We start from the raw sequence: 25,552 nt of genomic DNA, 5'->3' as shown, positions 1-25,552 counted from the left end.
ATTTATCTTTGGTCAGATTTCAATATAGTTTGTAATATGTGTGTGTGTGTGTGTGTGTGTGTGTGTGTGTGTGTGTGTGTGTGTGTGTGTGAGAAATAAAAATATGAATCGTAATATATATATATATATACCTCTATAAGCTTTCTATTAATATTTGTAGCATAAATATTAAAATACAAAATCAAATATATTTATGTATAATAAAGAATCAGTCTATATTATATCTACTCCTATATCTATGAGTAATCTGTCACAGATATATTATCTGACTGAAGCTACAATTCATCAACATTCCCTCTTAGCTAAAGAGGATAATTTGTATACCAACAAAAGGAGATATTACCTCAATGTAATATCATGTTTAATGGCATGTTCAGGAATATCTTTATTTTAGTAGATATCATCTCATGATATTAGGAGTATAATGGCCTACCAATATCAAGTTTCATTATATTTACCAAGTACTCAGAGTAATAACCTATGAAAAATCAAGTCTCGTGATATTCACCAAGTACTCAAGATGCCCATAAGGTATGTGCACACGTACCACTCACTGATACTTACCATAGGGACTTTATAATCATGCTTTGTTCATGGATATTAATCCCCCATAATATATCTATATAATACAACTCATAGATATCTATGTGATGGTATCTATCTCTTAGTTGATACTAACTTACAAGATGTAATCTATCATGATCTGCTTAGTATTCAACCATATGATATCCATCACGATAGAAGATCAAGTTATTGTAAGATCTTCACCTTGCAATAACTACTAGAAATTCTAGTTATAATCATTTAGAATTCATTACCACTTCATGATGTACACATGGCTCAAAAGAATCATGAAATAACACTTGTGAAATATAAATATGTAACAGTACGATAATCAAAGATGTTGAGACTCATTCTCAGTAATTACAACTGTACCAAGTTTACCTCTGAATTTTTCAACCTTTGTTTTGCAAGACACTTGGTGAGGATGTCTGCTGTTTGGTTATCTGTACTGAAATATTTCAGCTTGACTACATTTTTCTCCACCGTGTCTATAATGTAGTGATAAGGTATCTCAATGTGTTTTGGTCTGTTATGAAACATTGGATTCAAGGAGAGTATTATACAACTCTAATTGTCGTAATGGATAATGCTAGGATCTAGCAGCTTCCCAAATAAATCAGCTAGAGGTTTTCTCAACCATACTGCTTCACATGCTCCCATAGATGCTGCAATGTATTCTGCTTCTGTGGAACTTTGAGTAACTAATGATTGTTTTCTATTGAACACGGATATCATAGCAGATCCTAAACTAAAACAACATCCCGAGGTGCTTTTCCAATCCACGAAATTTCCAGCCCAATCAGAATTAGTGTACCCATGTAGGTTAAGATCTACATCTCTATATTTTAAACAATACCCAAATGTGCCACAGAGATATTTTAAGATGGGTTTGGCTGCCACTAAGTGTACTCGTTTGGGTTCACACGGAACCTGACTAACTGCACTCAGTGCATAACAAATATCTTGAGTCAACCACTAAATCTCAAGAGAGGGATCCTTTTGAGGATCTTCATGCTTTATTTCATCTTCATCCATGGATATTAAAAATGCAATATCTTCTTCAAATACCAGATCTCTGCTTAGTTCAACATGTCTTTGTCTAGGGATGTAAGATATGCAGCCTTTAGAAGTTTCACTATGCCCAACAAGAATTCCCTTCTTCTTTGATAGGTAAACGAGCTTCATTGAGCTCTTCACAAGGCCATGTAATATCTCCATCATAAAATAAATAATGAATTAAAACTTTGTTTATGGGTCAATTGATTAAGTATATCTCGAACTCATTATTATTTTAATTATTTCCGTAGGAGTTTGTTGTGTCTTCTATCGGCACATAGTTTCTCCCTTGACGGGGTATTTATGTCCGTGAGGTTGAGTTGTTTTGATATGCAATTTGGATTAATTCTTTGTACTGTGAATTCCAGTAGAGTTCAGTATTGTTCACTATTTCGAATGTGGAAGATCTTCCTTACTTGGCTATTCCAATTTCAGTGGGATTAAACCCTCACCCTATTCCATTATCTTTATTGTTTTTCCTTGGATCTGGCAAATCGGAGCACCATCTTTATTTTAAAATACAATGACTATTTAGCAAAAAGTTACACATATCTATTGGTATCTCAGGTCTATAACGGATTGCATTAATCTAGCTATTGTAAAAATTTTGTGCATGGTAGCATTCAATGTTTATTTTATTTTGTTCAAGATTCGACACCATTGTTGCTCTTGTAGCGCAGAACAATTCCTAACGTGGCAACTACCTTCTAATCATATGCCTTGCAAACTTCTCCTCTACACCATACAACCCTACACTTTGACACATCCTACCCTCACTCACATACATCAGCCTGCTCCTTGCCACCGTACGGCAATCTCTCCGCACCACCACATGCCCACCGCATTATTGACCATATGCCCTTCACTCTATTATCACCATACAAACAATCCATTCCTCAGCATACAAACCCCTCTCCGAACACCGTACATCGCAATCTCCAAACTCCCTAAGGGTCACAATACAGGCTCTCTTACACACGTCAAACATTGTAGCTAACACCCCTCTCTACCATACGTTTTGTTGTTCTATAGACTCAGAGATGACCGTACGCATACACAACTTTGGCCATCAGTAAACAAGGGAGAAACATTTCATCTTAGATTGAGCAAGTGAAATTCTTGAAGTTTATAACTGGTTGGGAACATCACAGTGGTATCAAAGCGAGTGATCCTACCAACCTGTGGACAGTGAATGAAGGTTTATAGTTGAAAACGAAGGAGATGCCACTCACTTGATAGAATGGCAAATTCGCAAGAACCCACTCCTACTAGAGTCATGGAATTACTAAGGGAGCTTCCAAGGAATTAGGCATAGATCAATGACACTTAGCAACTTATGGAAGAAACTCTACAGAAACTAGCCGAAAATAAAATAAGTGGCAAATAAAATGGTCACACAGACGATTTAGTTTCGAGAAAGGCAAATCCTCATCCAACACGCTCTCGACCCTCCATGCCAACTTTTTGTCCATAGACGGAGATGCTGCATAGAGGAAGGGAACTAACATTTGAGGAAGTTCAAGAACATTTGAAAGAAGACTAAAAGAATGCAAACTTTGAAGGAGATACATCCTACAAAGATTACGCAAAATTGCCAATGCGATATTTTGGGGGCAACAACACAGAATATTTTAATGGTGATCTCAAAAGGAAGTTGAGTAAAATGAATCTGTCGCAATTTGATGTATCTGAATCAATATCTGCTCAGGCATGGGTAATGAAGGTCGATACCTACTTCCAGCTCAACTGGTACCAGAAGAGGAAGCAATTAAATTTGCAGCACTCTACCCGGAGGGAGTGGTGCATGAATGGTAGCATCATGGCACAATCACGCTGGAACATGACCAAGTAAATACTTATGCAGAATCCACTGAAAGGTTGATAGATCGGTTTGATGCAGTGTAACACGAGGACTCACACCCCCGCTCTCAAACCTCAAAGTACCCATCCCTAAGGCTTCCCCACACGAAGTACTTGAGTACCCAAGTACCCCCACCTCCACCCATTCTGCAACCATGCGGCCACTAGGGTGGGTACTTGAATTTCTATTTGAATTTTGATTTTTGAATATTACTATTGGGTATGTAATATGTTACTATGTTGAATGTTCAATGGTTGTAGTTCATGTTGCAATTAAGCTATGTTCAAGTATTTAATTTGGTATGTTTTACTAAAACATCATTTCATAACTATCATTTCAAATTCTATATGTATAGTATAAAACATGTTAAATTCTAGAGCTCGATGCGACAAATGAAATGGCACCGCCTATTCAAGGTATGCGTGTTCCAAATGCAACATCCTCTTAGATTTATATATAGAGAGAATAGGCCATGAATAGACATGTCCCTTCATGGGACATGTCTATTCATTAATTAGATAATTACTAATAATAACAAATATAATCTCATATATATATATATATATATATATATATATATATATATATATATATATATATATATATATATATATATATATATATATATATATATCATTTAACAATGACCTCATATCTCAATATAAAAGAACACATAATATAGATATATCTCATATATAATTATATCTAGGTTTATCCGACTAAAGCTATCAAACATCGACACTCCCTTTTAGCTTAGAAGAATAAACACATAAGAATAAATATTACTTCAATGCAATATTACAAATAACAATTTTAAGGATATCTCAGAAGATTTCCACCATTTGATATTGCATTCGATATCATGAGTATTGGTCTTCTAGAATATCAAGAATATCAACATATGTTATTCACCAAGTACCCAAATAAGGTTTGATATCACAATTGATATCAATAGTATTGGCCTCCCAAAATATCAATGATATTCACCAAGTACTCAAAAGGTTTTGATATTACATCTGATATCAAGAGTATTGGCCTCCCAGAATATCCAAAATATCAATGATATTCACCAAGTACTCTTCAAGTAATGCCCTTCCAGAATGTTAAGATGCAAGACATTCACCATATACTCAATTTGTTTAATCTCATAATACAAGTTATTGTAAGATCGTCACCTTACAATAACTTCTACAAATACAAGTGACATCATTTGAAAGTCGTCACTTCCTCATGACGTATACAGGAGGTAGGCCCATTAAAATCATATAGCCATGAGGTATATTCATAAATCCCAGTCCTCTTGACTGTTACAATTTATTGATCACTGGAGAATCTGTCTCAACATGGTTTACTCCCTTTGAATCAATAAGACCGAGATCACTGAAGGTTGACTGAATCACATCCTCTGTCTACTCCCTCTCTCTCATGGTTGCCTTTAATGTAATGCCAAGCTCCCTTTGAATCTCAATCTCCCTCTTCCTTTATGTACAAGTTTGATGCTTATGCGTTTGACATTCAAGATTGACTTTGAACTTTTCAAGGAGATGTTTTATTAACTAATCTTTATCACCAATGGCTATCCACGTCTTTCTCATGAGTTGTCTTAATATCTTCCTCGAGTGTTTGGGAATAAACATTTAATCTTCGTACTTCTTAGCCTTTGATACGGGTTGGTCTTCTACATAAGACTCTGGTTACCATATATTTCAACCCGTAACTTATATGTGGGGAAATTTTGCCACTACTAGTTAAGGACCTTCGCACAAATCAAAATGCAGGTTACTCTGCCTTTCTCCTTTCCCTCGTGACAATAAGGTAATATTATGGTTCGATCACATGTTGATACTTATTGTTTTAGAATGGAAATGATATTACTAGTATGGCCTAACACTTATGATTGGTAATTTGACTTCATTAGCAACTCAACAAAATAAGTTTCACAATTCCACATTCATTGATTAAAACTATAGTTGTTTTCTTATCTAACAATATCTGCAGGTTGCGAGCATTTAGTATCGGCTATGTTACATCTCCTTAGTACGGGAGCTATTTGTCCTATGATAAATAACTATTGTTGAATCACTGCTGATTTTTTCCATAATATACCCACCAATCCATTATGTCAGGTATACGCTCAGAAGGTAAGGGTGGTGTTTCATAAAAGATGTTGGCTGATCTTTCTATGACTCGAACTTCATTTTGTTCTTCCATTATTCCCATTCTATCTGCTCAGTACATAATTCCCTCCATGTCTTGCGAGTGTGCTTTCATATTGTTCCAAATTTGTCACCACCCTCCTCTATGTTTTGACCTAATTTCAACCATGTTTGCAAGCTTTCATTATTCAAATACTTGTTTAGATTTGTAGTTTGGCTCTGATACCATGTTAAATTGCGGAGATCGATGCTGCAAATGTAATGGCACTGCCTATTCAAGGTATGTGTGTTCCAAATGCAACATCCTCTTAATTTTATATATAGAGAGAATAGGCCATGAATAGACATGTCCCGTATCTGTTAATTATTGGGACATGTCTACTCATTAACCCAATAATTAACAATAATAACAAATTTAATCTTATATATATATATATATTTCTCATTTAACAATGACCTCATATCTCTATAAATAACACACATATATAAATTATATCTCATATATAATTATATATAGATTTATCTGACTGAAGTTATCAAACATCAACAAAACACCCCTCTCTGGCCCATCCTACCCTTGCCACCATCCCCTAGTCGTCCCCCCGTTGTCCTGAAAATAAAGCCCATTTTCCCCTGTCCCGCAAAATCTATATATAGTTATATATGAGCAATAATTTATATATGTGTGTTCTTTATATTGAGATATGAGGTCATTTCTCATATAAAAATGACCTCATATCTCAATATAAAGAACACACATATATAAATTATTATTTCTCATATAAAAATGACCTTATATCTCAATATAAATAACACACATATATAATGTATTTTTCATATATAACTATATATAGATTTATCCGACTGAAGCTATCAAACATCAATAAAACACCCCTCCTTGACTCATCCTGCCACCATCCCCTGGTCGCCCCTCTACCATCCTAAAAATGAGGCCCATTTTCAATTGTCCCGAAAACTCATCCCGATGTCTCGACATACCCCAATACTGGTGTTACATTGGTTTGATGACAAAGATAAGGAACTTAATTTTAAAGTATTGGCACAATTAAGGCAAACGGGATCAGTTGACCATTACATCACGAAATTTCATCTTGTGCTTCTCTATCGTGGCCAATCTTTCTGTGTGCATGGCTTTCTCTTGGTCCGGTTCGGCTTCCATCTTTTGTACCTTTGTCTCTAAGATGACCCGTTCTCCTTTTATCCTATCCATTTCCCATGTCGCTTTCTCGAGTTCCACAAAAGTAAACCTAAATGTTTCTTCCATTTGCAAGAGGATAGTCGTCATGATTGGTTGTCCCCTAGTTGCCTATATAGTATGCAAGGCTCTCCATCCCTGTACCTAATCTTCCATGTCCTCGCTAGGCCACCCATGCTCTGTAAAGATCTTCCTAAACTCCTAGTGACAACCTTCCTTCATGAACTGTAAGAGGGATTTTGCTACCAAGACTACCTGTCTCATATCTACTTCCTTTGCCTATCTCATCATCTTGTATGTGCCATAGGTCATGGTTTCCAATTCTGCTAGGAATCTCTGTTTACACTACATTAAGGGTGTTATGCTCCTTGTACTTGTTGCAGCTCCATCCACTCCTCCATGTTGGCTCTCACCCTCCATTTCCATTTTTTCCAATTGGTGTTCCATATCCTCCTGTTCTTCAATTAAGGTTGAGGAGGCCGACGGTGTATCCTCTAATCCCATCTGAAATTTGGCCAACAAGGTGGTTGCCTCATTCTCTGCGTCCATCCCAGTGTCATGTTCCTTCTAAATTTCTGGAGCCATGATCTCTAGAGGAATTGAAGGAATTGATGTTCAGGAGTGGGAATGGTTGAGTTGGCCTAGGTTAGGGGTACTCCTATGGGAGTAACCACAAGCAAAATGGGTTGTGTTCTCTCCACACCCTGGAAAGCAGTGATACATATAGTGTGGGCTTCCTTCTTGGTATTTTTGATATCCACCACCTTCACATGTGGAAGCTATTTTGTAGGGACTACATGTACTACCGCTAAGAGCTGACATGGTGTAAATTCTATCCTCTTTGTTCCCTAATCTAGAAGGGATGATGTGTTACCCACCCCTTTCTCAGCCATTATGGATGCCTCAACCATCCTACTAACCGTACTAGTCTACCATCTACGCCAACAGTTGTGCCAATAGTGCGAATTGTGTGTCTTGCCCTGTTTCCCTCGATTCAGTTGGTGTTAATACAGTTGTCATCCATACGGATGACTTATGTACTAGGGGTCATACGGCTGCTTGTATGCCCAACAGTCGACTCAAGTGAGTTTTTTGCTCCTAGAAAATGTCCTTTCATAACCAGTAAGTACTCTGTCTTCTAATGTTTCTTTTATTATGTCTCTACTCATACGAGTTAGTGCAAAACGGAATTCCTCCCTTTCATTTGCACTAGATTCTTTTGTACTGGAAGATGTGTCCTCTCCAACAGTCTCCTCTTCTTCTTCTCTAGCACTTCCTCCTCCTCTATGTTGTGGGTACTTGCTAACATGTCTTATCTTAGCCTTTTCTTTCCTGGCTTTGCATTTCCACTTGACTGGGTGGAATGAATACGCTCCATTGTTGTGGATCTACATGTGTGCATAGTGCGTCCACAAAGAGGGCTATGGCATGGTGTGGCATATAAAATGTTTTATGCCTCAACTACACAAACTCTTGTATTCTATTTAATAAGAGTTGCCTCCAATTATAAACCCTACCACATTAAAACCATTTACCTATGGAAGCATGGAGACGGCAATGTTTGAAATTTGGCTACCTCCACTAAGCTTGATTTTTATCAGATCTACTACATACCTCTATTCGTCATTGGCAATGAAGGTCTTCTTCACACCCCTACTATTACTCTTACTCCAAATACATTCTCATTGTTTCTTTGTTAAGTCCGACCTGCATATGAGCTCTAGTAACTATTGTTTTTTATTTTCCGTCATTTTGGAAGAGGGTTTTGTGGCCTAGTGCCCTATGTTCGGTACCACGAACACTTTGGTAAAGTCTTTTGCTAAATACTACACTACTACATTCGCTTGTAAGTATTGTATGGTGGATTTATGTATCTTTTTGTCATACTCGTGCACCATGGCTCTTACCACTAGTTCAAATTCCTTTAAATCAAAAATGGGCATAAAATATATTGTCTACCTCAACTTTTCTTAATGCAGCCTTCAATGGGTAATTCTTGTCCTCTGTGTCTTCCCACCAATTCTCGCAGTTTGTACCAACAACCCCTTCAACCGTAATACTTGCTACTGTAACTTCTTTTGCCTTGCCTTTACTTTTCTTCCTTGATGTCGCCATTGTTTCTTTTGCTATTTTCTAGCGCACTCATGCCTTCTTATAGCCAACCTTGAAAGTGCCTTTGCTAGGTTTCCCAAAGCTACCCTTTACCATTTTGTAGACTTCCCTCAGGATTGCCTTCTACTTACTGCCAATTGTCGTATGAAAGACCGCCACATTTAGTTCCTTTATGCATGTTTTACGATCGTACGACCCTTTCTGCCTATGTAATGCTTGGTCGTCTATGGCTATTGTCGATTGCGAACATACAGTTAGATGTACGAGCACTTCTTCCTCCGTGCATGTGAGTTTGTATTGGTGAGGATGGCATAAAAGGGTCATACGACAAGTAAGTGTGAGCTTTCATACATGTACAAGTACCCCTATCCATATGAGCATTATGTACGAGTACAAATCTCTTAGCCTTGCATAAAAGTCTTCCCAATTTGTGTACACGTCATGGTTTGCTTATCCTATTCTCAAGTCTTCTACATATGTTGCTTTAGTGGTGTAATTTCCTTCCTTCCTAATGTCATGGCCTCCTAGGTATGAGCTCCTCCTTATATTCCTTGAACTTTGTCGAGTACGTGCCTTCATCCTCCTCCATCTTTGCTACTTCCAACATGTGACAACTTGGTTGGAATATCTCATAATCCTCCATCTACTAGTGCAATAACTCATTAAGGGAACTCATTTCGTCCTCCAAGCAACTACCAAGCCTTGGTACGCCTTTCTCGTTCAGTTCCATACTTCTTCACTGTACTCTCCTCCTTCAAACTCAGAGTTCGATACCAGTTCTTGGCTCACCATCTGGCTCCGCAAATCAATGACGTATCTTTTCCCTTCGCTTTTAATCGATAATTTCTTCTTTGTCCAGTTATGGTTGGCCATTGTTGTGATCAACCATTCTCTACCAAGTAGAGCATCATATCCCTTCTTTTCTAGGATGATGACTACAAAATCTAAGAATTGTTCTATTCTAGCCATTACCTTCTAGGCCATGAGTGTCCCAAGTGGTTTTATGCCATGTTGCTCTACTCCTATGTAGGTGGCCATAGCATCAATTTACTAAGAGCCTTCCATGTCTCTTCGAGAACTACATTTACTCCTAATCCTCCATCCACAATAGTATTAGTGAGTTTATGTCGCATGATGTCCATTCCACTATGACAGGGATCTGTCCTATCCCAAGCATGAACAACATGGGATCTCGGTTTGGCGGTTCCTATCGCGGAGTAGTCCTTTTTGCTTCTTCTTCTATGCACTTGTCTTTTCTTGTGTCAGCATTGTTTTCTTTCGTGCTAGAGATTGCTATCCTTAATTAGTCTAACGTTTCCTATAGGTCCACCATCCTTACTGATACAGTGGCCTGCAACATCTGTTTTATGATGCTGACCTCTGATGTTGACCGTACAAAAATGTTTGTTGGCTCCTAAGTTTGTCTTTGTTCCTCTTCTACTACCAATTGTGCTTCCACCTTTCTTTTTCAGTCTGGGAATCTGGATGAGGCTTTATTTTCTTGGAGTCTAGTGATTGTCGTTACTTCCTCTTTTGGTTTTGTGACTTCTACAATGTTCACAGCTTTTCTTTTTCAGGCAGTCAGCATCTTCGTGTTTCCGTAGCCCACACCATTGGCACAGCATGCTTCTGCCACTTTGTTGGTTTTAACATTCACTAGCAAAGTACCACTACTCGTTGTATCTTCTACATTGTATCATTGGGCGGCTCTTTGTATCATACTAAATATGGCTTCGTGGCGTGTTATTATTGTTGTTAATCTTGCTTCCACATCTATTATTATGATAGCCTCCTATGGAGGAATTGGAAGTCCTTGTTCTTGGCAGTGTGGTGGGTGGGGTTGCTTGTGTTGTGGTTAGGAGTACTTGCATACTCTTTACCTTAGATTGTACAAGCACTCTTTCAAGGAGTGTCCATTGACTTGACAGATGTCACAGAACGAGTTTTTCATACAATTGGCTCTCGTATGCCCTTCAATTCAGCATTTTTTGCACCATAATTCTTTCTTTTCCTTGGCTTCTTTTTCTCCTTTCATCTCCATCATCTGCATTATATCCTTGCAGAGCGCCTGGATTGTTCAAGATTCACCATCGCCATCCTCATCGTTGTTGTCATCACTCACTTTCCTTTTGTTCCTTGACGTTTTGCACTCGCTTTCAATATCCATTGCTTAATCACATGCATGTATGTGGAGGGGGGGTACCACCTTCATTTTCTTCCGAATGAAGCAAGTTAACCCTCCATGAACCAACTCTTTTTCAATTTACCCACAAGTTAACCTTCAACCTACAAGGGTGGACCTAAATATTATCATTCTTGCCTTGGCAAATTTTGTATATCTACGCCACTATGTCATCATCATCTCGCAACAACCTAAATTTTGTCTCAGAGGCAATCTTCAAATTGCTCCAAGTCACCTTATGAGTGGTTAGCATACCAGCCAATGGCTATACCTTGGGGTGGTTGGAAAAGCCTTTACCCAGTAAGCTTCATCTTCTTGCCCCATTGCCTCCCAAATGATCATGCAGGTCTTACAATGTCGTGTTGGGTCTTCCGACCCTTCGCAAGTAAACTTGGGAAGTTTTTCTTTATCTGGGGTATTTGACATTTTTCTTCCGTGACCTCAACATATGTTTTGGAAATTTGTTTCTCAATGCCTCCTTGGTACTTCTCTTGTACAATCAAGCTGCAAAACCTCCCTTCTTCCACCCTCTTCGGGTATACCTTGGTGGTATCGGGACTCTTGCCTTCCTAGGATCTCCAACTCCAGCCCTATTCTTACTTCGTCAGATATGGTCTTACCCCTTATCTGGCATACCGTACTTTCAAATATGTAGGCTACCTCCCCTTCCAAGCTTTTTCTTCATTGCCAGTTTTGGAATGCACAAACACTTATGTTTCACCTAACTCGCTTCCCCAACTATCTATATGTACTTCGTTTCGTGTCGTACTAAGTATTAATTCCACCTCAATGATATTACCATGTGGCAACCCTTCCTTTTGGTTCTCCAGGTTGTGAGGACTGTACTACCCTTTAGCAAGGTTTTGAAACCATCGTCATTTTTCTTTCTATTTTTGTATTTGTAAGGATCGTCTTACTTCAGCCTCGTTCTCCTCTGGTTATGTCTCCTTTTGACACCTCTTGTCCTTATTCGGTAGGACGGGCATTAATTTTTAGGGTTACCAAGTGTGCAGCATTTGTTTGTTTCCCAAGGTTCCTCCTCTCTCAGATTCCTTTTGTAGAATCGTTGCAATATTCATTGTCTCCGTTGTCCTCTTTGGGTAGCCTCTCTTTCTTCTACTTCTATCAGCCTACGTGTTAATGACCTCAGAAGGCTCCCTAGGAGATCGTACACCATATTGTTCACCGTGAGTTCGGCTCGTACCGTACTGGCGGGGAGTCATCTGCTCAACCTCCCGTCGTACGTACTAGTCTACTACTACGTCCCATGCCTGAACAAGGTCCTATGTTAATTGATCCTGCCGACAATATCACTGTCTATTACCACTACTTGCTAGTCAAAAGTAAAACCCATTATACTCCATTTTTTCCACGTGTCCCTCTTGACCTCCATGTTAGTACAAGGAAACGGTGCCAGAAATCTTGTTTAATGTCCCCATCATTTTAGCCTCTCAGTGGAGTTCTTAGCCTTTACATTCTCTAAGGGCTAAGTGGAGAAATAAGGAGATATTGATTAAATTAATTTCTTATAAAGTCATTAAATAAATTAAAATTAAAAGGTGACTTTTTATTTAATTAATTTAATTAAAAGAGTCTTCTAGAAGGAGGAATTAAATACTATTTTATTTCTTCTCGAAGGAAGTCCACCTCTTGGAGGAAAAGAATAAATAGGGAGGGAAGCCTCATTGTTGGCCATCAAATGTGTTGCCATCTACTTCATCTGATAACTAGTTGAGCCAAGGGTTTCTGCAGTTGCTACGTTGGTCATTGAGACAAACACTCCCATTGATTTGCAAACTGAGGTGGTGAAAGATCCTCCGAAGGGTTGCAGTTATTGGAGAAGACAAATCAGTCTTTTTTGTTGTGCCAAATTTGTGGCCTAGGGCCACATTTGTGGAGTAAGATAAGGAATAAGTCGTATATTGCTACAGTAACGCTGTTACAATATCGTTGCTACAGTGATTTGCTACAGTGTCGTTGTTGCTGCAGTGACCAGCTACAGTAAAATCTAGATTTCTTGAGCAGTCTCCAAGTTCCTATCCATTTCATTTTTCATTGCATGGAGGATAGATTCAAATATCTTAGGACATGTCTAAGAATTTAGAAATTAATTGTGAGGTACCGTAATATGATTTATATCAGAGTTTTACATCAGAATTTGTTATAAGGGATTAGGATATCATTGAAAATCATAGAAGGTGTTGCCCTAATGTCTTATTGATGTAGATGCATATTTTCTAATTTGTAATCAATGCTTATATATTTCAAAAAAATACAAAAATACTTGCATCTTTATTGTTGGTTGCTTGGAGTTTTGCAAGCGTATCAATTCAAGTTTGGCATTTGGACAAAATACAAAATTTAGATCAGCGATATATTCCTTGGGTGCAAAGTTTGACAAAATTCTCAAGTTAAGAAATCAGAATTGCAAGGGATATAACAATGTACCAAATATGGAAGTATTTACCTGCTAGATATGGAAGTGTTTACATGTCAAGTATGGAAGTGATCTCAGTACAGAACTACGTAGCCATGCAAGATTAACAAAAGCCATCTGTAATATGAAAAACACAACACGGGTAGAATATTACTTTTATTGCTAGTACCAAAGTATAACATTACCCACATTCCCAATATTACCAACATATCCCCGGTGGTTTTCAATAACCCCTACATATAACACTCTAGTTGGTTAAGGAAACCAACCGTCGTGACTCTTCGGTACATCTTATTTCATAACAAGACTACTTTATTTGCTAATTACTTAATTACTAGCCTACACTATTCATGGGAATTCATTTTATTCCTTTTGTTTGTGTTTTTTTAATGGTGTCATGTTTGATCCTATTTTCTACTGTCGCTCAAAACTTTTTCTGTGACTTGGCACATTTAGCATTATGATTGAATATTTTTCCAGTTGTATTATTATGTCATTGGCACCATCGGCCATCTTCTCCTATCTGATCTGGCATCCAGATGGGCATCAAATATGACTGTTTTCATTTTTTCTTAGTGCAAATTTCCTTGTGTTCTAGCAGCACTCACCATCAAAGTTATTCCCTTATTGAAGATGGTACTATTTATTTAAAGTAAATCTGTTAATGAATATGTCAATTCATGTTTTTGCTCTCGTTATTTCATAAAATCTGTTGGATGACATTCGGTGTTGTTTGCTTCATTTCATGCATCTAGTATAAGGTGGTTTTTGAATTGCTAAGTGTCCATTGCTTCCTGAGGTTCTTCATGAAAAGCCTCGATCTTCTTTTGGTATCAATTATCATTTTGTGTTCTGATATATCAGCTTGCTTGTACTAAGTTGGATATACTTCTGGTGCTGTGTTTTCTTCTATATATGAAGCAGCAAGTTTGCTCTGTAAAGGGTACAATCTGTTCGTGACTGTTTAGTAATTTTGCTGATACACTTGAAAAGTTGTTTTGTTCATTATCAGATATTGTGAATTTCTGATAAAATTATACCATGATTTTTGGATAATCAATTCTGAAGGATTCATCCATATGCAGTGACCTTGTAATTGTTTCAAAAGACTTCGAATAAAGGAATTATCTTATGTGGGCTGGGTTGTTTCCCAAAAGTAGAGGGTTTTTCACACAATAACTTCTTGCGTTTTCTGTTATTTAAGTTTTTGTACTTCTTTTGATGCAAGCTTATTCTTCTGGTTCATAAATTTAACACCTTTTGCTTCTATAAACAGTTCAAAAACAGAAAAAGACAAGTGTGTAACAACAAAACCTTTCCTATGATTCATAGTAAGTTATTGATAGGCCTAGTTTCCATGCCTCCTAGTATTCTATTAGATTCCAAACACTCAACTATAGCTAGTATCTTCTGACTCTATATTTTATGGTTTTCCCAATCATTTTTTGTACCTCCAACAATATTAAGTTCAGAATATTAGTCATGGAACCCAGAAACAATATTAAAGTAGGAAAAAAATTAAATTTAAAACTGGAAAGTTATTGAACAGGGACTGTAATCAAAGACAAATCTGGGAAAATTAAACTATATATGTATATATATACACACACACCTATGATTGTATCTAGAGTTTTCAACCAACAAGAAAATGACACAATCTAGTCACAGAATTTTAGGATCGTCACAGTTTATGCTAAGAAAACTAGATTGTACCCTAACTGCAAGAGTAATAATACAAACCCGAGAAAATTTCTACCCACAACTATAGATTTTTTGGTGACTCGTGACCATTCTGCCTACATCCTTCAAACACTTCAAATTTTTGCCTCGCAATTAATTTTATTGCATGACCTTCAAAAATTCACGGCCTCATAACATTGAAACCATCAGATTGTGCCCAAAAAGTGCCCTGACACCTAATGATGTTTATGGATTTTCTCAGGCACACTTATGAAAAGCAATTTCATTCAAGGTAACCAATATTACAAAAAGCTCAGAATTTTTTGCAACATGTCATGCCCTACATTGAAATGAGAGAATTATGACAATTATAGCTACAAGCCAGGTTGAAATGATTGCAAACTCCTCTACCCAGCTTTTCTCGCGAAAGAGAATAGTGGCTCTTATACCAATGGCAATATCAACAAAAGAATGAGATGAGAAAGGAGACATGATTTATCAAGTAGAGATATCAGCCTAATATATTAAAGAACATCTAGTAAGAGATGGTTAGTTACAAAGGGTATATTGATGTTACAATAGCCTTTGTGAAAGCAATTACAAAAGACTTTTATAGACTAGTCTAAAAGGAGTTACAATATTACATTATTCACTATTATTCTATTATACAAATATTTCAGCTGACAAGAGTAGTTTTGTTTAGCTAAAATTAAACCATGTTCTTTCAGGGCCTCTTACATTGTAATTTTTGAAAATGAATACCAGTGCCATATGATTTTTACAAGCTACGTTATTTTGATGAAGTTTGAATTTCAAGTGGTTGCAATTAGATCTGTCATATCTGTTAATATACAAGTTATAGTCCACCTAGGTGCTTATTGGTTCTAAATATGCTTCACTCTGTTTACTGTATCTAATATAAAATCTTCATTTGGAATTAAATAAAAAAACAATAGCATCAGGATGCCAAGATTTTCAAATTCCACTTGAGCAGGAAAACAAAGCTGCAAGTTGTAGTCTCAAAGACGTTAGAGAATATATGTTTTTGTAGGTTCAAGGAAAAACTATTTTACATGTAAATTACAATAAACAAATACCTGCTGGGATATTCACATCAATCTCCTTCAGTCCTCTAACAGTTCCATGACCTTTGCATGTATGACATGATTCCTAAATAGCATTCGAAAGCATATTAAATTAGATAATATATTTGTGGATCAAAAATTATTTGTAGCAATGTTTAATAACAATACAATCCAGTCTCATAAACACCACCTTCACAATACGGCCAAATCCTTTACATGTCATGCATGTTGATGTAAATGGAGGAATGGTAACCTGCGGACTTAATAAAAAATTGTAAGGAAGAATCTAAGGCAAGGCCATAAGCAAAGAAAAGAAAGTATGCAAATTCTTGAAGCTGAAGAACACATAAGGGTTTTGATATAGAGTGCTGTACATCCTATATTTAATTCCATATAAATTTTCCCTTAAAAGAACCTGAATGGAGGGGTTCATACTCTCCCTAAGCCTTTACAAGTTGGGCAAGTTTGTGCATTGACCCCTGGATGATGTCCACTGCCCTCTGCATGTAACAAAATAATGACTGTTAAACAAAATAGAAAAACATTAAAACACCATTTCTTGCCAAACTTGAGTATCAGCCCATCAATGCAAGGGTTTAGCAAATACTTTTCACATTCCCACAATGCATACAGAGCACAAATATGTCTCCAAAGATTTTTCTTTTTTGAATTTTCTATTATTATGCATTGTTGCCGAGTCACACAATAAGTCGAATTTTATCCATGAGATTTGACTTTTGGCGAATTTTAACCCTTTCCAAACTTCATCCGAATTTAATGATATTTACTAATATACTGTTATTTAATATAATATTATTTCATTTTAAAATGATAGTGTTATTTTATTTTCATATTATAATTTAAAATAATTTAGCAATGTGAAAACTATTTTGACAATTTTGTAGATATAACTCTAAATCAAAGTAATGAGAATCGGCCATGAATCGGAATCGAATCGGCAAATTTAAAAAGCCCTTGAAATTTAGTGGGTAACTTATTTCATAAACCCTTTATCGCAGATTTGATTCACCGATTCACCAAAAATCATTTGGCTTGAACCGAATCACCGAATCGCATGAATCGCCGCGATCCTTGGAACTATGCTCTAAATACATAAATATATATAACCTAAAATTAATGTCAAATTTTTTTCCGAATTTTTACCCTTGCCAAATTTTATGATTGGTGAACTTGAATTCGAATTCGAACCTTGTGACTTAGGTTGAAAGATATGACCTATCATGGTTGATTTATATATGCACTCAAATGGTACCTCCACTTAGTTAATGAGCCTGAGAAACATCTCTTTTGCAGCCACAAAAGTTATCTTCTTCATATATTGATCAGTTATACATCACCCTCTTAAAAAGTTGTCTTTTGAAGTTTTGCTTGCTTGCATAATCTATACATGATCTTTCCTATAGTTATCATGATTAGTTTGATTGGCTCCATGATCACAAGGATTAAATGGTGTCCATGTTCCCTTTGCCACTGCTGATCCATGTTACTTTTGCAGTCCTACTTAGACTCATTGATGCTGATAAGTCTTATAGTTTGCGTAATGCTCTATATGTATTTCCACAGTTCCATGTTAAACATTTTTTGCAACGTGATGGACAATGCTCTCCTCCATAAGTTTGATAAGAGAACACACCCATTGTTTGGTTACATCATGTCTTAACCCATTCATCAAGGCATTTTGAGAAAATTATTGTCAATCATACAATGTAACTAAATTTATTCTGCCACGATCTCTTCTTCAAAGTATGATGGGATAGGACTCGACTAATACCTTCCATGACAATCTCTACATCGTATTTCTTTTGTTTGAAAAGATGGAATGTGGAAAAAAATAAAAAATAAAATGTTCACCTGTGAAAGTCTCAAGAAACTAATCTTCTATATCTCCCACATTAATTATGGGACCCGCAGACCATTGCAATTAACTCTCTCGATATTTTTATCTTAGACAAACACATGATCAGCAAAAAAAAACCTAACAAAAGCAAATCAATTCCCATCTTGTAGAAATAAGTAATGTCCACAACTAGGACTTTACTTGATTAACCTAAAATTTCCAGCTATGGCTTGGATTGCGCTTGGAAATTGGTATTTGTTCAATCTTTGTAAGGTGCTTTACTAGGAGGCTACTGATCCAATGATTAACATGCATCACTATGCATTTAATCGGAGTAATGATTTGTAATACATTTGACAGTTAACATCCAAAAAAATCAACCCTAAGAAGGATGGGGAATTACTTGTCCTTGGGGAATTACTTGTCCTTGGGGTCTTGGAAACCAAACTGGAAGGCTCCCTCAAGGCATTGGAAATGCATGGTCATACTCGTCTTGGGACTTTCCCCAAGGCATTGGAAATATACGTTCACATCAATCTTAAAGACTCGCCTACCTTGTCAGGAATCACTCCACCTCTCCCTTACAAAACCAACCTATCCTCTCAAGTGGCTATAGCAAGTGATCAAGGAACATGCTAATACATATATATATATATATATATATATATATATATATATATATATATATATATATATATATATATATATATATATATATATATATATATATATATATATATATATATATATATATATATATATATATATATATATATATATATACACTGATTTTATTATTACTAAAATATATATGGTACATAAGACCATATAAGTGTTCCTTATCATAGATAGAATTCAGATATTCTGTAAAACAGTGTTCAACTCGGATGCTTGCCATCAACATAATATGATTCATCTCCTTTGATGAATAACAATTATAAATAATAATTCTCATCATTCCTTTATGATCATTTCCATCTGATCAGTACCCAATATATTTCATAATATCCAATTCCCTCCCACATTTTTTATAATGGACTGGATGTCCATTATATCTCTTACAAAACTCAAAGGTTTCATCCCTTGAATGTCCAAAACACATGACTTTCTAAATCACATCTTTTCAAGATATATGCCAAAATTATAGATATGAACTTATCCATCAAATGTGATTTGTTCAACACAACAGGAGCTTGCCCGATAATATAAACCGTGCATCAATATAATCCTGATTCTGGACTTAGTGCAGCTTCCTTAGATCAGCAATATTGTGGATAACACTAATGCGAAAATAATCTCACTAAATGCTGTTGAATATTTCAGCTTTATATGTAATTTTGTGAATTTCTATTAAATGATTATTCAATCTTTTATATTGATGCAATATCCATATGGAGAAATTGGTTTGTATTTTTAATATATTTGCAGGATATATTATGTGCCATATTCAAGTTATTCTGGGACCAGCTCAATCATTCTTATAGCGATCATCCCTGCTGGTTTCATATCGAGATTCATTATCAAAGGTTATTAAAGCGTTGGTGAATATTATGACATCTGTCGGCAGCAGTTTTATATTCTTTCTTGCATCTCTCAAGCTTTCTTATCGGCACATTACAATTGGATGTTTATATTTCTTGTATCAGCAGATTACGTAGAGAGATATATTTTCCTTGAATCGGGTTCTTTTGGATATATATTCTGGGCGTCTTCTTGCCGCAATGGCAGTCTTTTATGTGTGGTCAGATTAGTATTTTTTACTGTACAAAAGGTTGATCGTGTTTATTTCTGAACTGTACAGATTATGTATTTGTTCATTACTGAACTGTAAGAGATATGTATTTGATCATATCTGAACTGTAAGCGATTAAAGTATTGAGTATATCTATTGATGAATGATCAAGTCATTCAGATATACAAAATTATCATTTGTTTTGTGGTCAATAAGCAAGTAGCTCTGAATATTGTAATTCAAGTTTTTATCAATAAAGGTTTTACTTTTGAGGCTGGGTTGTTTCCCTCAATGAAGAGGGTTTTTCCCAGGATATATGCAGACGGTTTTTATATGTGCTTATCTAGTCTAGTTTCAACATGGTATCAGAGCCAAGTTTATAATTTCTAAAGACTGGACTAGATTTCTTTTCATTTTCAACCATGGTGCCTGGATTGAAGGTAGAAGATCATCTGGAAGGAGCCTCAAATTTCATCTCATTGAAATCCAGAATCTTGCTAGTTCTGGAAGAAAATGATCTTCTTTCTTTTGTGGAGTCTGAAGTTCCAGAACCCTCTGATCCTAAAGAAAAGGCAACTTGGAAGAAGAACATGATTCTGGCCAAAAGAATTATTATTGACTCCATGAAGGATCATTTAGTCCCTACTATTTCAAAAGCTGAAATCTGCCAAAGAAATGTTTGATTCACTTCATAGTGTGTATGAGATTAACAATACCAGCAGAACTTTGGCACTTCGCATGCAGCTTCTGCACATCAAGATGTGCAAAGGTGACTCTATTGTCTCTTTCTTCTTGAAGATTTCCGAACTTAAAAATCAGTTAAGCTCTATTGTAGAATCTATCAATGACAAAGAACTTGTTATGCTCGCAATGTGTTATGCTCGCAATGAATGGTCTCCCTCATTCTTGGGAATCTTTCATTCAAAGTATTAGTAGCAGAAGTGATTTCCCAATCTTTGAAAGGCTGAGAACTGATTGTATTCAAGAGGAATGTTGTCTAGAGGCTAGAGGGAGTTCTTGTAAATCTATTCAAGTAGAAGATCAAGTGCTTACTTCTCAAACCTTTAAGAAAAGAGGAAGGAAGAAATTTTTCAAAAGGTTTGAAGATAAAAATCTTTCCTCATCTTTTGAATTTAAAAGAAAGAAAGATTTCTCCAAGATTAAATGCTTTAGGTGTGAAAAACTTGGTCATTTTGCTAAGCATTGCACTATGAAACTTAATTTTCATGATGTGACCATATCTGATTCAATAGTTTCTTCTCCCTCAAAGGATTCTTATGATCATTCAGAAGGTCTTGTTCTTATACCAGCCTTGTCTAGTCATGTGCAAGCTGATCGTAATGCTTGGTTAATAGATAGTGGTGCATCTCGTCACATCTCCGGGTTCAAGCATCATATCTCAAATCTGATTGAATCAAATCATCTTCAAGTGATTATTGGTGATGATGCATCCTATTCTGTTAAAGGGGTAGGTAATACTTTATTAAAATTAAAATCTGGTATTCCTCTTCATCTAAGTGATGTTTTATTTGTTCCTGGTATCAAGAGGAATTTAATTTCCATATCAGCTTTGAAAGATAAAGGTTTTAATATTGCTTTTTCTAATGGAAGTGTAATGGCTTGGAAGAAAAATTTTGATTTTAATTCTACTCAAATTATTGGTGAACATCATGGGAGTCTTTATAAGCTTGCAGCCAATCAAGTTCATGTTTTAAATCATTCTACTTCCAATATCAACTTATTATGGCACAAGAGATTTGGTCACCTTAATTTCAAATCCCTTTCTTCTTTAGGGAAGTTTGTTGTAGGTCTTCCTTCTCTCAACTCCTCTTTTGATGGCATTCGCAAAGGTTGTTCTCTGGGAAAATTTTCGAAAAGTCCTATTCATACAAGTGAAAATAGATCTAAGCATATTTTACAGCTGATCCATTCAGATTTATGTGGACCAATGTCATCAGCTTCTTTAAGTGGTTTTTGGTACTATGTTACTTTCATTGATGATTGTTCTCGTAAAACATGGATCTATTTTCTTAAAACCAAAGAATCTGATGAAGTTCTATCCAAGTTCAAGGAATTTAAAGCCTCAATTGAGAATTTATATGAAAAGAAAATCAACACTCTCAAATCTGATAATGGCGGTGAATTTATTTCTGGTTCTTTTTAATCTTTTTGTGTTGATGCAGGAATCAAGAGGCAGTTTTGTGTTCCCTATAATCCTCAGCAAAATGGAGTTGCTGAAAGATAAAACAGATCTATTGTTGAGGTTGCTAAAGCTATGATTCATGACAAAAATTTGCACATTTTTCTTTGGACAGAGGCCTGCAGGACAACAGTTTATGTTCAAAATAGAAGCCCTCATTGTATTCTTAATAATATGACTCCAGAAGAAGCTTTCACCGGTACTAAACCTGATGTAAGTCATTTAAAAGTTTTTGGTTCATCAGTTTATATTCATATTCCCAAAGATAAGATATCAAAATTAGATCTTTCAAGTAAAAAGGGAATTTTTGTTGGTTATAGCGAATCTGCAAAAGCTTATAGGATTTACATTCCAAAGCAAAAATCTATTGAGCTTAGTAGAGATGTTTCTTTTGAAGAAAATTTTGATTGCTCCAAATCTGTTGATTCTTCTCTTGATATTGATCTGGATGTTCCTCTGGTTCCTGAAAATTCTTCTTTTGATCCTTCTAATTCGGAAATCTTCTCTGAGAGGGAGGATTCCCATTCTTCTCCTAAAATTCACGATATGCCTGAAGCTGAACCTAGTGGTCATTTGAATGAGAAGAAGAGACCTTTGTGGGCAAGGAATATTATGCAAGAAGCTGAAAAAATTTCAGCTCCTAAAGGAACTTTTAGGGAAAGTAAACGACCTCAAATTTTTTATAATTATTCTGCTTTGATGTGTAATCTTATTGACTCTGAACCTTCATGTGTTGAATCAGCTTTTAAGTCAGCAAGTTTGGAAGGATGCCATGTTAGAAGAATATGAGTCTATTCTAAAAAATAAAGTTTGGGAGGTTGTTCCTCGTCCTAAAGATAAATCAGTCATTTCCTCTAAATGGTTATTCAAAACAAAACATGCTGCAGATGGGAGTGTGGACAAATTCAAAGCCAGATTTTTTGCCAAAGGTTTCAGTCAAAAAGAAGGTATAGATTATGATGAAATTTTTGCTCCTGTAGCAAGGTACACTTCTATCAGAACCATCATTGCTGTTGCTGCAAGTAAAAAATGGAAAATTCACCATATGGACGTAAAAACAGCTTTTCTCAATGGTTTTATTAATGAAGAAGTGTATGTAGAACAGCCTAATGGATTTATTATACATAACAAAGAATCTCATGTATGCAAACTTCATAAGGCATTGTATGGTCTTAAGCAAGCACCCCGAGCCTGGTATGAGCGCATTGATGGTTACCTTTTGAGTTTGGGTTTTTCAAAGAATGAAGCTGATCCAAACATTTATCTCAAAAAGTATAAAGATCTCATGTTGATTCTTGTTCTTTATGTTGATGATCTATTTATCATAGGAGATGATGAAATGATAGTCAAATGCAAAAAGGATTTATCTTCTGAATTTGAAATGAAAGATCTGGGTTTAATGCATTACTTTCTTGGTCTAGAAATTTGGCAACAATCAAATGAAATCATCATCAGTCATGGTAAATATGCTCTTGATATTCTTAAGAGATTTGGTATGCTTGACTACAAGCCAAATATGACTCCTATGGAATCTAATTTGAAGATAATTCAAGTAAATGCAACTGATTCAGAATTAATTGATTGTACTATTTATAGGTAACTGATTGGTTCTCTCATGTATCTCGTCAATACAAGGCCTGATATTTGTTCTGCTGTCAATACTTTGAGTCAATTTATGAGTGAACCTTGAAAATATCATTTCACTGCAGCTAAGCATATTCTGAGATATGTAAAAGGGACTTTACAGTATGGAGTGAGTTTCTCTTGTTCTAATGACCTGCAACTTCATGGGTTCTCAGATTCTGATTGGGCTGGTTGTATTGTGGATAGAAAAAGTACTTCAGGTTTTTGTTTCAGTCTTGGTTCAGGCATGATTGCTTGGTACAGCAGGAAGCAAAAATGTGTAACTCAAAGTACTGCTGAAGTTGAATATTTGGCAGCCTGCTCAGCAGCTCGTGAAGCTATTTGGCTTCGAAAACTCATAAGTGGATTATTTCGAAAATCCTCTGAACCTACTACAATTTTCTGTGATGACCAGAGCTGCATAAAAATTTCTATAAATCCAGTTTTTCATGACAAGTCAAAGCATATAGAAATTAAGTACCATTATTTAAGGGACATGGTTCTTCGGACGGTTGTGGAGCTGAAATATATCAGCATTGAAGATCAGACTGTTGACATTCTTACCAAGCCTCTGTCTAAGGTGAAATTTTATTTTTTCAGAGATAAACTAGGAATGGTAAATCTTAAGACTTAAATGGAACTAAGTCTAGTTTATTTAGATTTATCTATTATTATTTTTTGGTGTGTGATCTGATAAATATTGTAAGATCAGCTATTACAACTCTTTCACTATGCGATAGTGAATATCATGTAGAGAGAGTCCATGATATTATCATGTTGAGTAATTCCGTGATGAGAGTTGTATGTTATGTTGAGAGATTCCATAACTATTCACGTTGAGAGAGTCCTTGAATGAAGGATTAGCTGTGAGTCTTACAAATTTGTCATGTTGATCAAATTCAGTTATGAATAAATGATTTTTTATGGGAGATATTTCATGACTTTAATTAAATTGAATCTCTGTGCTGTTTATTTAATTCACAAATTCCATATAAGCTAAGAGGGAGTGTTGAATATTTCAGCTTTATATGTAATTTTGTGAATTTCTATTAAATGATTATTCAATATTTTATATTGATGCAATATCCGTATGGAGAAATTGGTTTGTATTTTTAATATATTTGCAGGATATATCACATGCCATATTCAAGTTATTCTGGGACCCGCTCAATCATTCTTATAGCGATCATCCCTGCTGGTTTCATATCGAGATTCATTATCAAAGGTTATTAAAGCGTTGGTGAATATTATGACATCTGTCGGCAGCAGTTTTATATTCTTTCTTGCGTCTCTCAAGCTTTCTTATCGGCACATTACAATTGGATGTTTATATTTCTTGTATCAGCAGATTATGTAGAGAGATATATTTTCCTTGAATCGGGTTCTTTTGCATATATATTCTGGGCGTCTTCTTGCTGCGATGGCAGTCTTTTATGTGTGGTCAGATTAGTATTTTTTACTGTACAAAAGATTGATCGTGTTCATTTCTGAACTGTACACATTATGTATTTGTTCATTACTGAACTGTAAGAGATATGTATTTGATCATATCTGAACTGTAAGCGATTAAAGTATTGAGTATATCTATTGATGAATGTTCAAGTCATTCAGATATACAAAATTATCATTTGTTTTGTGGTCAGTGAGCAAGTAGCTCTGAATATTGTAATTCAAGTTTTTATCAATAAAGGTTTTACTTTTCAGGCTGGGTTGTTTCCCTCAGTGAAGAGGGTTTTTCCCAGGATATATGCAGATGGTTTTTATATGTGCTTATCTAGTCTAGTTTCAAC

The 25,552-nt window shown here is 35.7% G+C and overlaps 1 protein-coding gene across 3 annotated transcripts in view; it reads right to left on the bottom strand.

The window, feature by feature from the left end:
• ATJ1 (DNAJ heat shock family protein) overlaps window positions 1-25,552 on the bottom strand; it is a 256,691-nt gene that overhangs the window by 158,877 nt on the left and 72,262 nt on the right. For all 3 annotated transcript variants that reach the window (XM_089797202.1, XM_089797200.1, XM_089797201.1), the window contains exons 10-12: window positions 16,785-16,849; window positions 16,540-16,602; window positions 16,362-16,434 (exon numbers count right to left, since the gene is read on the bottom strand). In XM_089797202.1, coding sequence (XP_089653328.1) covers window positions 16,362-16,434; window positions 16,540-16,602; window positions 16,785-16,849 — 201 coding nt within the window. The remainder of the gene's footprint in view (window positions 1-16,361; window positions 16,435-16,539; window positions 16,603-16,784; window positions 16,850-25,552) is intronic.

Source organism: Cupressus sempervirens, chromosome 8, assembly GCF_028749045.1.
Source record: "Cupressus sempervirens isolate cs-2001-9-10 chromosome 8, ASM2874904v1, whole genome shotgun sequence".
NCBI lineage: Eukaryota > Viridiplantae > Streptophyta > Pinopsida > Cupressales > Cupressaceae > Cupressus > Cupressus sempervirens.
The sequence above is the reverse complement of the archived record's forward strand: the minus strand, read 5'-3'. Positions and strand labels throughout refer to the sequence as shown.